Source organism: Vipera berus (genome assembly GCF_964194415.1).
Source record: "Vipera berus genome assembly, chromosome: 4".
In the NCBI taxonomy this organism is placed as follows: Eukaryota; Metazoa; Chordata; class Lepidosauria; order Squamata; family Viperidae; genus Vipera; species Vipera berus.
Genome location: NC_138206.1, coordinates 19,208,179 through 19,226,526, shown reverse-complemented (window position 1 = coordinate 19,226,526; position 18,348 = coordinate 19,208,179). Strand labels below are relative to the sequence as shown.

At 36.7% G+C, this 18,348-nt stretch overlaps 1 protein-coding gene across 1 annotated transcript in view; it reads left to right on the top strand.

The window, feature by feature from the left end:
• Window positions 1–4,992: 4,992 nt before the first annotated feature.
• ALKBH8 (alkB homolog 8, tRNA methyltransferase) overlaps window positions 4,993–18,348 on the top strand; it is a 60,188-nt gene continuing 46,832 nt past the window's right edge. The window contains exons 1-7 of the mRNA XM_081326654.1: window positions 4,993–5,122; window positions 7,172–7,345; window positions 8,841–9,081; window positions 9,784–9,915; window positions 12,878–12,973; window positions 14,268–14,372; window positions 15,013–15,083. Of these exons, the coding sequence (XP_081182780.1) occupies window positions 7,211–7,345; window positions 8,841–9,081; window positions 9,784–9,915; window positions 12,878–12,973; window positions 14,268–14,372; window positions 15,013–15,083 (780 nt within the window). The 5' untranslated portion in view covers window positions 4,993–5,122; window positions 7,172–7,210. The remainder of the gene's footprint in view (window positions 5,123–7,171; window positions 7,346–8,840; window positions 9,082–9,783; window positions 9,916–12,877; window positions 12,974–14,267; window positions 14,373–15,012; window positions 15,084–18,348) is intronic.

The following is an 18,348-nucleotide window of genomic DNA, read 5'->3' as shown; positions in this document are numbered from 1 at the left end:
TACAAGATGCTGAAGGGTTAATGCAGACAGATGTGAAAGCTACAGGAGTCGGTCAAATTTCAGTACCACTGGAGAAGGCCAGAAATTGGAAGAGGCGTGCTGCTTCTGGACGAATGAATCAAGCCTGAAGATTTAGTTGCATAACTGCAGGAGATAATAATGTAATAAGGATTATGGGAATTGGAATTGCTAGAAGGACTAAATATTTGGGGATATATTTTTCACCCTTATAAAATAATTATGTAATATTTTATGTTGCTTTAGTTTTAAGATGATTATGAAAATTTAATTGGGAAGATTTGTAGTAGTGCTTACTGAGATTCTGTAGGTTATGATTTGTTATTTGGATGGTATGTATAGTTACAGTGTGATAATAAGGTGGATATTGTGTGTTAGGTATGTACTTTGTGATATGCTTAGGTGCAATTTTGGGAAAAATTATAGATGAAGTTAACTTGTAATTTTTTTTATGGGTAATAATGAAACAGGTAATAGAAAATATAAGAATGATGTGATTATATAAAAATTTTTAAGTTTGGAAGGTAATGTATGGTATTTTAAGTTGTATAATACATTAGGAGAAGGGAAGGTTGTATAAACCTGGTTTTAGTATGAATTTAAAGCCTAGTTGGATAGAAGAATAGTTTTATAAAATTGATATAAATTGTTTTATCTGTGATTGAAGCTAATTTGTAATATTTTTATGGGTAATACTGGAATAGGTAATAGAAAATATAAGAATGATGTGATTATATAAAAAATTTTTAAGTTTGGAAAGTAATCTATGGTATTTTAAGTTGTATAATATATTAGGATAATATGAATTTAAAGCCCAGTTGGAAAGAAGAATAGTGTTAGAAAATTGATATAAATTGTTTTATCTGTGATTGTTTTTATTGGGTATTAGATTGAAAAGTATTATTTTGTATTTGAATAATCATTGATATGATATATATATGTTTGGAGTTTATCTATATGAGTTAAAGTGTGATAGTTTAAATAGTTTAGGATTGTTTGCGTAAATTAGATTATGATTGTTTGTATTTTTATACCCTGTATTTTGCTCTGGGAAGTGGGGGGGAGGGGAAAGGGAGGGAGGGGTTGGGGAGGGTTGGGGAGGGGGAAGAGGGTGGGAGGGGAGGGGGTTGGGAGGTGTTTTTTTTGTTAAAGATAAAATGTATTGTAAAACGTTTTAATAAAAAAAAAAGAAGCTTGCTTGCTCCTGCTGCCTAGCTCAACACAAGCAGAGGAAGTTTTCTAATCCATCAGATGCCAAGTGGACTTTCCATATGGATAGCTGCATTGCAATAAACAGAACAAAGAATTTTGGCACCTTAAGAGCCAATAGATTGATATGGCTTAAATTTCCACCTGGCTATTTTTATGCCTCACAGAAAATAGGATAGGTGGGTTAGAAGGGCCAATTGTTGTTCTCTTGTTAAGTGTCAGAATAATTTATTTTATTCTTTATTGGCTAAGCGCGATTAGATACACATGGGATTTGTCTCTGGTGCGTAAGCTTTCAGTAATATACAGGTAGTCTTCAACTTACAACAGTTAATTTAGTGACCATTCAAAGTTACAACAGCAGTGAAAAATGTGACTTATGACTGTTTTTCACACGTCCTTTGCAGCATCCCCATGGTAATGTGATCAAAATTCAGATGCTTCACAACGGGTTCACATTTATGACCCTTGCTGTGTCCCAAGGTCATGTGATCACCTTTTGTGACCTGACAATCAAAGTCATTGGGGGAGCCAGATTCACTAAACAACTGGGTTACTAACTTATCAACTGCAGTGATTCACTTAACAACTGTGGCAAGAAAAGTTGTAAAATCGGACAAAACTCACTTAACAAATGTTTACTTAACAACATGAATTTTTGGGCTCAGTTGGGGTGGTAAGTCGAGGACTAAGTATAATCATGTTACCAATAGTAGACGAGAATAGGAAAGATGAAAAGTATAATAGTAATACAGCCCTACTACATGGGTAAATATCCTGAGACATAACATAGTGCTGTGGGAATTAGGAGTTAAATGTTAAATTACATATTAAATGTTTCATTTAATTTTAGTTGGGGAAATCATCTGTCTGTCTGTCTGTCTATCTATCTATCTGTCTGTCTATCTATCTATCTATCTATCTATCTATCTATCTATCTAAAATTTATATAGCTATCCATCTCACTGAAGGTGAATCTGGGCAATGCAGAAAAACATATACTGTACATAAAAATGTATAAAAATCACATTAACAGTAAATATAAAAACAGATACAAATCTTAGACCAAGAGGAAATAAAAACAGATGGTTCAGCAATGGAGTTATCTAACAAAATAATTTTGTTTCTCTGCTGTGGAAATAGACAATTCCGTTTCCAAAACATGAAATCGGAACACTGGATGTGTTTAAATCCAAGCTGAACATCCATCTCTTAAGGCAGGGTTCTCCAATCCCTGGTCCGTGGACCAGTACAGGTCTGTGGCATGGCAGCAACTGGTCCACACAAACAAGCAAAGCCCCATTCGTGGAATGCAGGCAGCACACAAAACCATGCCCCCTCCGGTCTGCGGAAAAACCTCTCTCCACATAACTGGTCCCTGGTGCCCAAAAGGTTGGGGACCTCTGTTTTAAGGGATGCTTTCATTAGGATTCCTATACTGAGTTGGACTCAGGGACCTAAACAGTCCTTTCCAAATTTGTGCTTACAACATTAATTGGAGATAAACTCTATTCGGTAGCAACATTCACAATTTGGGTACGATGTGGGATGTGGTATGTAGTATGTTAATGGTTTTATTGCTACAGATAGGCAAGAGGTTGGCAGTGTTATGGTTACTAGATATGAGCTGGGAAAAATAAGATGAGCAATAGAGATAGTAGAGATATGCAAAAATGCTCAATTTTAATCGTATGGATTTTTACAGCCCAGATTTGATAGATTTGGTTAAATAGCTTTTCAATTTCAAGTTCATGATTTTTTTAAAAAGGGGCAATGCTTTAAGTATATTATTAATTCAACTGCCGTGTCCTTAATGATGTCACACTAGAAGATCGAGATTTAATTAAGGTATATTAAAAATTTGCAGTTCAACCAACAGAAGCAATGGTTCAGTAAATGAAATGTGTGGGAAACCCACTTTGGGTTCTGCCCATTTGATATAAAGAATTAATTAGAATATTCAATATTTTAAATGGAGCTTTCTCCCTACATATGAGGCCCTACATATGAGGGCAGCCACAGCGATGTAAGCACCGGCTGTAACATGTACTTACTTTCATTTGATGCTAATTCCAAGTGCTCAAATAGAGTGCAAAGATAGGCCTAAGGGCTTGTATTAATTTTTTTTAATGCAAATTTTATTTACTGTTGCTAGCCATTCACTAATTTTAAAGATATATACAAACCATTGAATTTACAGGAATTTCCTTGCATTATGGTGTAATTAATAAAATACTCAGCTATTTCCGAGAAGATTCTGGTTCAAATCCAACTTCAGCTCTGGGTACCTGATGACTTTCAGTCTTTTAGGCCAATGTATCTTAAAGCAGGGGTCTCCAACCTCAGCAACTTTTAAGACTTGTGGACTTCAACTCCCAGAATTCCCAAGTCAGCACGGAGACCCCTGCCTTACAAGGCTTATTGCAGGGTGAAAAGATCTTGTGTAAGCTGCCTTGAACTCCTGGTGGAAATAACAAATTGTATGTTAAGTTCTAAACTTAAGCAAAAATGTATTTCCATCCATCCAATAATCCTGCGGCCAGTTAAGAAAACAAAGCAGTGGAACATCAAATAAATAAATGCAATGTTCTTATTTGATGCACAAATTATCAGGCTCAAATTATCTTATTTTGGACACATTATGCTAAGATCTAGCTTTTTTGGAAAAGGCTCTAATGCTGGGAAAGATGGAAGAAGAGATGTCCAGCAGCAAGGTGGGTGGATTCAGTTACACTAGGGATGTGCACTATTGGAAGACCTGAAAGGCCAGGTTAGGGATAAATCGTCATGGAGAAAATTTACCTATGTAGCTGCTGAGTTGAAAATGACCTGATGACAAATAATCAATTAAAGTCAATATTTTGACAGCAACTTAGAAACTGATATACGGGAGAGGTAAGGAAGGATAATATCTTATTTTTCTCTATTAAAAATGTTACCTGTAAGTCCACTGAACGTATTAGTACGTTTTAAAACCAGGATATCCAATGAGCATTGTACAATATAAGCTTAAGGAGACTTCTACTAAGGGGTTAAATAGCTGAGCGTTCATAAGCATGATGGGAAATGTAGGCAACGAGGTTCATGGGAATTGCAGTTCTGCCCTCCAACATGGCTGCCTTCAGCTAGGTAAGGGGATCCTTATGTGCTGTGCTCCCTCTTGAATATTTTAAAAATAACAGAAAATTTACTTTTTTCAGGATAAGGGGATAGAATTTAGTTTAGTTTAGGGAGATTTCTGTCTCTGAGTAAAAGCCTGTAATTGCATCGGAGCTTTTGCACAATATATGTTGTATTTCATTTACTGGAAATAGAAATATTGGCCAAAGCAGTTCCTCGAGATATCTGTCCAAATTTCTTAGCTCATCTAATCTGGTGTGGTTGAAAATTGTAATCCACTGGATCTGAAAGACTGAGAAGAAATAATCTAAGACGAAATAGTGAGTCTATCGGTACTGTGCTTGTTACAATAGTTGCGCTAAGCATATTTATTTACAGTAGGTAGAGAAAAAGTTTCTCTTCTTTCCTTATTAAATACCCTTAAACAAGGATAGGGTTTTATATGGCCATGGTAAGGCACAAAAATTGAGAATCCTTATTAGCAGTCATAGAATGCTTGCAACATAACGTCTAATCTCATGTGTTGAGAAGGCATGCAAATACATCCCATGGATGTCTGGAGCCCCTTGAGTTTGTGTATGTTTTCTGACATTGGCTGGGTTTATTGTATTTGTTCTTCTTTAGCTTGTTTCTTTCTTTATTCACAGTGCACTGTTTTGTCTGTTTTATTGAAAGCTGTTGGGAGTAATTGAGAAGTTAGGTGGTGCCTAAATCAAAACTGATGATGTTTGAAGAGAAAGGACTGAAAAGTTCCTGAAAGGCACTTTTTTGCCAGGTATTATTTCATCAGGGTATTTTTAATAATATATTAAAGTTATATGCTGCTCAACCTCCATTAGTATGATCTTAATCATGTTTCCCTGAAAATCTAGTTATTATAGCAGAGGTCTCCATTACTTTACCTCACTGTACATTGTGTTAATGATATGATATATAAAGCTAAGGGTTGGTCTTTTCCCCAGGGGAAAAAAAAGATCCTGGAATTCAGTAGTGGCGTTCTTTGATTAAAATGTGTTATTTAGGCACCTGTACATAGCAACATGCACTATAAATTTAAAAACTTTTGTTCAATATGTGTGTTGACACACAAATAACACTCTTGAACCAGATGGCAAAGAAGCAAACTGTATTTATTGTTCTTATCTGAAAAGGGATCAGTCAAAATTTTATAACCAGTATTTGCTCTAACCTCGTTTGAAAATAAGTTTTTAAAATCTGATAAAAGTTAATAAAAGGCTGTGTTTATACTGAATTGTTTGTTCTCTCCAATTGTCAATTGCCTCTTCATAGTTCTGTGTAGTAGTCTTTTCCAGAGCTGCTACAGAAGAAAGAACATACTGGGCACTGAGTTGTTTGTGTTATGTTTTTATATAAGAATCTAAATGCTAGTTACGTTTTCCACTGAAAATTACCTGTTTATTCAACTACACTTGCCTTACTTATTAAATAATAGTGAAGTATAACAAGTAAAGCTTGAACTTGCTAACAGAAAAGTTACAGAAGTGTGTATGTTTAATCATATTTAATCTTGAAACTAAACGTGCAGAAATGAAATTGAAAATGGTTAAGTGAGAAATGATAAATAGTGGCATTGCACCATCTGCTGGTACACAAAAACAGTCTTTTAAAATGCTTTGAAGAAAAAAAAAGTTACTTTCCTAGTGTGAAACCTAACCATATATGCATTTGTTTAGTATTGAAAGACAATTAAAAAGATTAAATTATCCTTGAAAATAAAAACCCCAGTTAAAAATTCTCAGCCTATGTTCAGTGAGTCTTTCTCACAGGTAAGCAAACCAATTTTACTGTATTGTAAAACACCAGTATTATAAAACACCAGTTTTATAATAGGAATGGCATTCCACAAACCTAAATATTTTTATAATAAAAATGATTTTGGATCCTGAACATATTGCATAAATTAAATATATTTGATTCTTTGAATGATTTATTGAGCTTTTATAATTTGTGATCAGGGAGAAAGCAAGGAACTGGCATTTTCATCATCTGCAAAAAGGTGTTCAGAGCTAATATTTTAGTTTCAACAGATTTTGTTTATAAACATAACTTTTTGTATGTTTTATATACATACATAATTTGTTTGTTGCAGAATATATTCAGTTTTGATAAATCCTAAGGTGTAAAATTCCTTAATAAATACTAATTTATAATTATGTGCACATTAATCCTTATAACAATTCTATAAAGTATGCTATTATTTTTATAAATATGAAACTTAAGCAGTGATGAATCTTGTAAAAAGATATCTGAATCAGCTTTGATTTCTAGTCACTTCAGGGAAGAATCCACTTTGTTTTCTTAACAACAATACAGGAACAGTTTGTCATTATGTTCTGGGATGATTTTTCAATTTTCCAGCCTAGGAGATAACTGTAGAATTTCCAGGGGTCTTCTATCCTAATGCTAACCTACTTGGCTTTTTAGAATTAGCCATGATCAAACCTGCTTCATTTTTCCAGATAGATCCCTGGTCTGTTTGGTCTTACAGAATTGTTATGCAATAAAGGTGAATAGTTGAAGTTCAAGGTTGAAATGAGGGCCCTTGGATTTTAGAGAACACCAAGGATCTCTTATTGTTTAGGTGTCTTGGCTATAATCTATATCCTGAGTGGGGCTATCATATGCATATTCTGATGTCTACAAATTCTGTTTCAAGTAGAAAAAGGTATTCTTATCCCAAAATAGTTAGCCACTTGTAAATCAAAACTGTTATTACAATATATGGAAATAACCTGTGTTCACAGTATGGTTGAGTTTTCAGTAAAAAAAATTTTTTTTCTGTGCTGTTTCATTTTTTTTTAAGGAATCCCAGTTTTGGCTCTTCCTACTTGTTCCTTTCAGCATGGAACTAGATGACATCACTCTACAAAACAAGAAACTAAGCAAAGTAGAAAAAAAGTTGCGACAAAAACAGATGAAGGCCAGATACACCTTACTAAGGCATGAGGGTATTGAGTGTGTATCATACCCTACTAAGGTGATTAGAAACTGTACACTTTATGAGAGTGTGCATTCTTTGATTGAATTCACATATTGCATTAAGCATAGCTTATGATTTTACACAAAATAGGATTAAAGCATAGTTAGCTAGGTTTGTATAGTATCCTAAACCAAAACTCAACAAATCACTTTACTTCTTGGAAGTTGCATGAACCAAGTCTGGAGCATGGTTTTAATTGTCTATTTATATGCCATTATCTTGGTATCAGGGACGCGGTGGCTCAGTGAGTTAGGACGCTGAGCTTGTCGATCAGAAGGTTGGCAGTTTGGCGGGTTTTGAATCCCTAGTGTCGCGTAACAGAGTAAGTGCCTGTTACTCATCCCAGCTTCTGCCAACCTAGCAGTTTGAAAGCATGTAAAAATGCAAGTAGAAAAATAGGGACCACTACGGTGGGAAGGTAACAGCGTTCTGTGCGCCTTTGGCGTCTAGTCATGCCGGCCACATGACCATGGAGACGTCCTCGGACAAGCGCTGGCTCTTTGGCTTTGAAACGGAGATGAGCACCAGCCCCTAGAGTTGGAAACGACTAGCACGCATGTGCGGGGGAACCTTTACCTTTACCTTTATCTTGGTATCAACTCTTATCAAATACATGGTAGATCTACGGAATTATATTTCTCCAGTCTGATTCTTAAGGTCTTTCAGTACCCATCACCACTGTAATCAAGTCTATCCCCCTAGCCTATTGTGATTTATCCAACAAACTATAGCTTATACTTTGATATGTGACCCCAGCTGATATGTGACCCCAGCTGATGGTTCAAACTGATGCATATTAAGCCATTTGTAATTGAACAAGTGATAGTCTTGTTTGCATAGAACACTAAGTTGGAAAATATGAGTTTGCATGAATCAATGTCTGAGAACCAGTGTGATGTAGTGGTTATGATGTCTTACTAGGACCAGAGGCCACGGGCTGATTTGGGCTGATTTGAGGTGATTCTTTCTCAGTCAAACCTATGTTCTAGGGTTGTTGTAGAGCAGGGGTGTCAAACTCACAATATCACGTGACGTGTCGTGACATAAATGCAATGGGGTGGACGCGGTTTTGCCATGACACATCCAGCTCGCAGGCCGGCAGTTTGATACACCTGTTGTAGAGGCAAAAATTGTAGGAAGAACAGCTATAAATGCTGCCTTAAGCTCTTGAAGAAAAGTGAGTGGGATACAAATCTAGAAGCCAGAAACCAATAAACCATATTGTGATCATGTTATGTGTGAAGAAGGCCAGTAACTTAAAAGATGCCTACGTAGATGTGTGCACAAATTTCATTGAGTGCATGAATATTAATTGTAATACAAGACTATTTCAAATCTGAAGATATTACCGGTATATAGATATTTAGAATTGATCAGACAGGTGCAGTGGTCTCTTTTTCATTTTTAATTGCTGTATTTACAGGATGCTGTTTCCAGATGAATTAACCAGTGTTATTCATACCTGTGTCTCTCTTGTTCTCTCCTTCATTAGAGTCTGGTTATTGCCAATGGAGGTCTGGGTAATGGTGTTAGCAGATGCCAGTTGCACTCTGTGGTAGAAGAATGTGGACAAGTAGAAAGCCTCTTAATGCCTCCAAATAAACCCTATTCATTTGTGCAGTATGGGAGAACAGCTTACTCCAAGCAGGCCTATGACTCCCTGAATGGAAAGGAACTAATATTAGACAACTCCAGCCAAAAGGTTGTTCTCTACTTCAACTATGTAGAAAAAGGTATTACTGAAGAAGCTTGCTTTTCTACTCTGTTTTTTTCAACGTATTGTTCATGAACTTAGTTTGTACCTCATGAGGCTCAGGGAGGCATTGGTCAGTTCTGAAAAATTAGCCTGATGAAGCCAACATGAACACTTCTAAGGGCTATTTTATTGTGAGATTTTCTGCTAAGCAGATCATAGATCTTCTTCACAATCAACAGTGAAGTAATAAAAGTTAACTTTGGCCAGCTTTCTTAACTTTTCTCCTGCAGATGTGTTGGACTGCAGTGCCTACAGCATGGGCACTGGCAAGGAATGATGGATCTTGTAATCTTCCAAGTTTGACTCAACTTAGGCTTAATTAATGTTATAATTTTCCTCTGTATGGATATTTTTTTCTTTCTACCTGCATTACTTTACAGTATTTGTTGCCTGTTAGCCACAGACTATCAACAAATGTTATGTGTAATTGAAAGAGACCATTGATTGCAGTTGATTACTCATCTGAAACAAATGCCCCAAGTAAGGAACTTTGCTTTGAAAGAATGACCACAAAATCAATGAGATCTTTGGGCCCCAAACAGAGAATATTTTGTGTAGCACAGCAATGGAAACCAGTCTTGTTTCCCGGAGATCTTTAGTATGTCAAAAATTGTTTTGGATATTACTATTTAACTCACTCAAAATTAAACAGGAATGTTGTTTTCCTGAATGTTTCTAGTGCCTTGGGAAGAAATGAGCCCTCCAGTCTTGCCCCCTGGTTTGAGAGTAATTGAAGAATTGGTTTCACCTGAAGAAGAAAAGATGCTCCTGGAAAACATTAATTGGACAGAGGATGAGGTCATTCCCCTTGGTATGTTGTTCTAACCAATTCTAACAGTAACTAAGCCAGACAGTGTGTTTTGCTTGTGCCTTAAGTTCTTGAAAGACAGGTGTGTGTGTGTGTGTGTGTGTAAACTTATAGCACCTGTCTTTCAAGAACTTAAGGCACAAGCAAATCACATAATCTGTGATGTATTTATAATAATCTAGAGAGCCTTGGTGGAGCAGTGGGCTAATGCCTCCTTAAGTAACACCAGCTGCCTGCAATTAGTGCAGGTTCGCATCCCACCAGGCTGAAGGTTGACTCAGCCTTCCATCCTTCTGAGGTAGGTAAAATGAGGACCCAGATTGTTGGGGGCAATAAGCTGACTTTGTAATAATGCCGCTTGGGGGGGGGGGCGAAAGCCCTAATAAGCAGGCATATACATAGAATGAAGGCTATTGCTAAGCACATTGGTTTGTGCTTAAATTGTAAGCCGCCCTGAGTCTTCGGAGAAGGGAGGGATATAAATGGGATTAAAATAAATAAATAAATAAAATAATCTATGATGTATTTATGATAACCCTGATGTATAAACTTAATAAATACATCATGGATTATCATGTTGTGTGACCTCAACAGCAATTGCAGTGAATGATAAAGTATTCTTAGGCACAGCAGAATACCTCCATAAGCAATCCACATGATTTAGTCTAAAGTCCTACATTACAAAATAATAATAATAATAATAATAATAATAATAATAATAATAATAATAATAATAATAATAATAAAAAAAAATAAAAAATAAAATAACAGCCTTGGGTATTAAACCATCCAGAAAACGAGTTGGCATCAGGGCTTTCCAATCTATCTAGGTTGCTTAAGTGTAACCTTTCAAGTGCAGCCAATAACTTGGAATAGTTGGTCCCAGCCAATTGGAGAGTTCTGACTTTGGAGACGCTTAAGTGGCCAGGTGCAAGAAAATAGATCAACAGTAGTTGTGTAAAACCAAGTGAATAGGGAGACATTGCAATTGGGCTGAATTGGATTGGAATCAACAGAAAGAGATGGTGTCATTCCATAGCTTTTTTAACTCTTTCGTAGCAAAGTCGAAGACTTTGCTATTTGGCCAGAGGTAGGTTTAGCTTTTTTAGGGTCAAAAAATTCCTTGCTGCCTCTGGCTGTTATTAAAGTTGTAGTTTTAGCTGCTTTGGAGCTAAAAAGCAGCAATGTGAAGCAAACATTGGCTCAGGCCATGCAAACGGGATGATTGGAATAATTGGGAAAGGAGGTCAGAATTATTGCAAGGATGAGGGGAAGGTGGAGAGAACCAAGTATGCTATCTTGAAATAAAGGGCAGGAACATAAATACACATGTAGTTTAATTTTTTAAAAGTTTGTTTAAATGGAGGTGGTCTATAAATATTGCAAAATAAATATACTTATTGTGATTGGCAAATGTGAAATTCATCTCTGCATCTTCTACCTGCTAGTAAAGCAATTTGCAAAAATCACTGACTTTTATGATTTTAACAAAGCTAGTTTACCAGGTCAACAGAAGTATGAGTCCATCTTTCCTGTAGGTCCATGTGCCCAAATTTATCCTTTCAGATGCTTGGAACATGCTATATGCGTCTTTATGGCAGATAAATCATTCTGCTGTTTAAAAGGCAATGTCCCCCTTGAACTGAGCTGACCCTTTGTATTAGCACAGTGTTTCTCAACCTTAGCAACTTTAAGATGTCTGCATCTTAGTGCCCAGAATTCTCCAGCCAGCAAGGCATTCTAGGAATTGAAGTTCAGACATCTTAAAAGTTACTAATGTTCAGAAACACTGCATTAGTACATGCATTTAGCTTTCTTGGCAATAATATGAAAAGGGTTTGTTGTTGGCTTTGGGGATATTTTCTGTTTTCAGTTGATGATTATACATTACAGTCCTGGGATTTCCTTGTTGCTTCCCATCCAAGTGCTCTCAGATCTGACCCTACTTAGCTTTTTCAGATCAACTGAAGTCTGCCAGTGTTGATGTTTGCTATAATAAGCAGGCAGTTTCCAAGGATCTTTCAAGGATTACTTATGACCAAGAAGCAGGTTATCTATTCATATCTGAAACAGTAATACAGGTAGTCCTCAAGTTACAACCATTTGTTTAGTGACCATAAAAAAGTGACTTATGAATATTTTTCACAGACTTTCAACCATTGCAGCATCCCTTTGGTCACATGATCAAAATTTGGACTGTTGGCAACTGGCATGTATTTATCAATGGTTGCCTTGTTCTAGGGTTATGTGATCACCTTTTGCCACCTTTTGACAAGCAAAGTCAAAGGGGAAGCCAGATTCACTTACCAACCATGTTTCTAATTTAATAACTGCAGTGATTTACTTAACAAGTGTGGCAAGAAAGATCATAAAATGGAATACTTATCAGCTGTTTTGCTTAGCAACAGAAATTTTGGGCTCAATTGTCATAAATCAAGGACTATCTCTACAAGTCAGGATAGGGTAAAAAGGAAAAAAAATGGTCTGTGTTTTCATCTCAGGTTCCTTGGGGACAAGAAAAGACTTTTTGCTGGAGAAATCAGAATAGAGTAATCTGTAGTCCTCCAGCTGAACTGTAGCTGTTAATGATCCTAGTTCATCTACCCAATAGAAGGGGAAACTGCAAGTAACTTCTGAGGAGCTGTTGTTTACCCTTAAGGGTGTTGAGAGTATTCAGCTCCAAGGATAGAGCAATCAGCATGCAATTCCACTTTTGCACTTATTACTATAACAGTAATGTTTACCACCAATGTAGTACGTTTAAATATTCAAAGCATCAGTTCAGTTTCACTGCAGGTGTTGGAAGCAGGAAAACATGACCTTCCTGAGACTACATTGTGAGCTTATGGCAGAAGCAGGATTTGAACTGAGCACTGATTCATAAGCATAAGATTACATAGGCTCATAACCAATAACCAATATGTCCTTTACAATTATATTTTAATCTCTTGTTTCTATTTCATAGCTCAGAAGTCTTTAAAACATAGGAGGGTAAAACATTTTGGATATGAATTTCGATACGATACCAACAATGTTGATCGAGACAAACCATTACCTGGAGGTGGGTATCTGATCAGAACCTCTTTATCAGTCTTCCTGTTTCTGTGAAATCGTTTTCATGCCAATGAGTAATAATTTGATTATACAAATGTGGCTGCATTTCTTTACAGTCCCATTGAAATCACTGAAACCTACAGGTAGTCTTCGACATGTGACTGTAATTGAGCCCAGAATTATGGTTGTATATTGTACTGGTTGTTAAGGGGGCTACCACATGTCCACATCTAATTTTATGGCCTATTTTGTGGTAGTCGTTAAGTAAATCCATTGTTCGTAATGGGCATTGTTTGTCGGAAACAGGAAGTAAATGCTGGTTTCTGGAAGAACATTGTAAATTGTGGTCATGTGACTGTGGCATACTGCAAGTGGCCATAAATGCGGGTTGGTTGCCAAGTGCCCAAAATATGGTCATGTGACTGTGTGAGAATGTATGTGTGGGTGGCCATTGGAACTTTGAATCTGAGTTTTAAATAGTCATGGGATAGTATGATCATAAATCAAGGACTGCTATACTTAAAAACATATGAAAAATGGGGTTGTGTCCCCAAGTCTCATTTCAGTTAATGAGGACATGCGTAAGTATGTTATGGATGGATGGTTCTTGATCAAACCCTAGAATATGGAACAGAAGTATCATATAGTACAGTGTTTTTCAACCACTGTTCCGCGGCACACTAGTGTGCCGCGAGATGTTGCCTGGTGTGCCGTGGGAAAAATTGAAAAGTAATTATAAAATACTTTCTTTGTGTTTATTTGATTCCTATTCAAGAGAATTACTTTATATATAGTCAATATAGGCACAGAGTTAAATTTTTTAACATTTTCTAATGGTGGAGTGCCTCGTGATTTTTTTCATGAAACAAGTGTGCCTTTGCCCAAAAAAGGTTGAAAAACACTGATATAGTATATAATTTCAAAGGATCATACAAATTCATGGAGAATGTGGTTATCCTGGGGAGCAACAATGAGAAAAGGTGTTGAATATCACTGACTTGTTTGTGGGATTATTGGCCACTGTGAAAGCAAAATCCTGATGTAGAGTGGTGCTTGGTCTAACCCAGCTTGAATGCTTTGATTAAAATGACCCACACCTCATCAAACTACAATTCCCAAGATGCTTTGGGGAAAGTCATGGCAGTTTAAATGTTATAGAAAGCTGTAAATAATACCTGAATACATTCTGTTTTTCAACTCAAACTTTATTGTATGTTTATACTGTATGTTGTTTCTGTTATGAGGAATTTCTGAGGGGACAAAAAAAGTGGCAAAAATTTATCTTTGTTTTGAAATATCAGGTCTCCCGGATTTTTGTAACACAATTCTTGCAAAATGTCTGAAAATGGGATACATTAAACAGAAACCTGATCAACTGACTATAAATCAGTATGAACCTGGACAAGGTCTGTACTGGGGTTCTATATCATTCTTACATGATCTTCCAAGTTCAGGTTTTTGAGCACTGTAAATGCAGCGTTGGGGAAAAATATTCAGTGTGGAAATGTGAGAAGACTTAGCAGAATTGGCAGTCCTTAGATATAAAGGAGAAGTTCCCAAGACTGCAACATAAAAGCAAGTATTAATAAGATCATAGGAGTGCTACCTTTTATCAGTTCAGATCAGCCAGCATGGACCTTGAACCGTGGGAGTTTTAATGCTGTACTTTTAGGCTGCCCATTGATGCTAGACTTCATATCTTTTACAAGCCTGCTCGTTCTTTACTGCAGAGCTAGAGTTCTTGACCCCATAGAAAGAAGAAAGAATAAAACAAACATATGCTCTGCATTACTGGATGCTAAACATATGACTATATAATCACAATAATGTGCTGGTTTGAGTGAGAAATCCATATCTGCTCTAGAAGATCTATTTCCCTATTTCATTTTGTGTAAATTTGTTCCACAAATAAATGTCATCAGAGTGCTGTAGAGAATAGCAGTATATTCTTATGTACTACACTAGTTATATTGAAGTAGGACTAATGATGAATAAAGGCTGATTGATTTCACGTATTTTTATGCGTCTTTTTTATTTATGTTATAGGAATCCCTCCTCATATTGATACTCATTCTGCTTTTGAAGATGAAATAATATCTCTAAGTTTAGGAGCTGAGGTAAAATTTTTTTAATCTTTTAAAGACCAGATGAGTTGCATTTCCTCTAGAAATTGAGAGCATGTTAATTTGTATTTGTGGCTTTATCTTGTTACCTCTTCTTTGCAGAGTTTGCACTTCCAATGGGTAGACATTTTTCTTGAAAAGACATTTTCTTCTAGGCTTGATTTTTCTGGAGTGAACACGACAACTAGAGAAATAATTTAACTTATACTGAAGTGGTGTTTATAGTAATTCAGGAATGTTCTTCCCCAGTGTGGTATCTTTTGCAAATTGTAGCCCCAGCACACCTGGAAAGAGCAGGTTTGGGAAAACTGCTGTGAAGAACAGATACTGATTTCACATCTCTTATTTAGCTATGGTTTCTGGAGCTATTGTGAGCTATTGCACCATCATTTTTACTAAGGGCAATAGTGCTTTAAAGTAGGATTTGGATACCCACATATATGGAAGTTAGCCCTTTTTCAACTCAGTGGGATCTTCTTATAATGTATATTACTGTCTGTCTGTCTGTCTGTCTGTCTGTCTGTCTGTCTGTCTCTCTCTCTCTCTCTCTCTCTCTCTCTGAAATATATATTTGGAACTTCTACCAATGTCTGGAAAGGACTCGACTAAAAGACGGCACTGAGGCATTGATTATTACAGCACAGGAAAAGGCACTAAGCACCAGATCCATAGAAGCAGAGGTCTGCCATGCTAGATAGGACCAGAGGGGCAGTCTGTGCGGATACAGCCCAACACATAGTGACAGGGCGTAAGATGTAGGCAGGAACAGCATACACTGAAGGGTACAATCAAGTAGCTGGCATTGTGCACTTTTCCTGAATTTTCTTGTAAGACATGGTTGTCCTAGTTTGAAATGAGAGAGCAAACCCAGATTGCAGTTCTTGGATTTGCTCTCAGGACATCAAAGAATATACAGCTTTCTTAGCTTAGCTGCTAAGCTATCATGGTCCCATAGCAGATTAGGAATTCTGTAAGTTGCAGCCCCAACATATACATAGTGTATTCTATTGAGGCAATATATTTCTATTTCATATATTTGCTGACAGCTCATTTATGAGGGGGGAAAAAGTCCTGCTGTTCTTAAAAATAAGTTGCCTAAGGAGGAAGGAAGATTTTGCTTTTGCTCTTGTCTTCACCCAGGAGCCATCCTGCCTCTGCTTGCTGAATTTTTAATGCAAGATGAGAATTTCATAGAAGTAAGTCTGCTGCCAGCAGAGCTCCTGCAGGAACCCATGCCTAAAAAGCCTTTCTAAATGAGAAGTTATTTTATTCTGCTATTTTAGTTATAAAATATTCCTGGCATTGAAGCATTTTCCCTCATCTTTGTTCACTCGGGTCAGAAACTTTTGAATTTTTTGTCTTTCTACAGTACTTCAGTTAGGTAGGCTGACATTGAGGTATAGAAAAAAATAACTTGAAGTGGAAAAGAAGGAAAACCTGAGTATTTCAAAGATGAGGTACATTGCAGCCAAGCATAGACTTTAAGTAGAGTAAGTCTGTCAAGTTCCACTTCATCCTGTCTCCAACCTACCCTTTTTGGGAAAGGTTGTTGAGAAGGTAGTCACACTATAGCTTCAAAGGAGGAAATGGATTATCTAGATCCCTTTCAATTGGGTTTCAGGTCTTGATATCTGATAGAAATGGCATTGCTCATGCTTTCTGATCTCTGGCGGGATTGAGAGAGGAGTAGGGTGGTTTATGCTATTCATGGTCTGTTTGACCTTTCAACAGCTTTTGATACCATCAACCATGGATTAATTAGCTTTGGGAGTTGGGAGTGAAGGGCATATTGTTGTCTAATTTACCTCTTTTTCAGTGGTGATCAGGAGCGAGAGGTCCAGTCCTCGGCCCTTGCTTTGTGGGGTTCCACAGGAATTGGTGCTCTCTCTGCTCCTGTTTTAACAGATACCTGAAATTGCTGGGTGAGATCATCCATCACCACTGGATGATATAGCATCAGTATGCCAATGGTATTCAGCTATACATCTCTGAATTAAGCAGTGACGTGACTGCGCTTTCCCAGTGTTTGGAGGCAGTTGAGATCAGGACGTGGAACATCAGTTTAAAAACTGAATCCTAGCAAGATGGGAGTAGCTTTAGTTGTGTGGCTCTTTAGTTCTTGAGGAATTACCATCTCTGGTCATGGATGGGGTTACATTGCCCCAGATAGATCAGGTGCATTATTTATTTATTTATTTATTTATTTATTTATTTATTTATTTATTTATTTATTTATTTATTTATTTATTTATTTATTTATTTAGATTTATATACCGCCCTTTCCCGAAGGACTCAGGGCGGTTTACAGGGCATTTAAAAGAAAGTCAATACAAACGTTAAAACAAATTAAAAAAGATTAAATAGAACCCTGAGAAAATTAAAACCCAGTTAAAATTAAGATTAAAAAAAAAGGTTCTGCTGGACTTACAACTCCTGCTTGAAGAGGAACTTCGTACAACTGTGTGTTGTGCACTAACTACACCCATTCCTAGACCAAGGAGCCCTTCTCCCAGTCACTATACCCTGGTCATCTCCCAGTTGAATTAATGAAATGTGGGGCTGCCCTTGAAGGATATCTGGGAGCTTCAATTGGTCCAAAATACAGTGGCTCACAGTTCTGCGCAAACCTGGATCTGTGCATGTGTCACCTCTTCTGGAGTAGCTGCACTGGTTTCCTATTTACTTCCAGGTGCAACCTGGTCATAAATATGGTTGTTAAGTGTGAAAAAGTAACTTTTTTCAGTGCCATTATAACTTTGGTCACTAAATGAATGGTTGTGACTTGAGGACTATCTGTAACTGATGATTTAAATTGAGTTTAAATAAAATGGCTTAACGCTGTATTCAACTCTTAATTTTGGCCTATATGTGCAAGGTTGAATAGAAAGCAACCTTAGACCAGGTTAGACTGTTGATCCATCTGCTTTGGATGCAGTTCAGGTTTTTAACCTGACTTCCCTCTGTGATAGTAAACAAGCCCTTCCATTAAAAGGTGGTAAAAAGCACTATTTTATCCCCATGTCAGAGAAAAGGAACATGAGAGTAGTTCAATAACTTTGAAGAAGTCTTTAGGAAAGTAGCATATTATAGCTAGACTTGTCTAGCTGGTCATTATGGCACCATCAGGAAAAGCAATACAGGTGGAAAGAGAATAGCATTTAAAAAGAAACATTCAGCTTTAAATTAGTGGTTTTCAGACCATTTGCCTTTAGGAAAGCCTTTATAAATTCATTGGCCTGTCAAATCAAATAACCTCTTC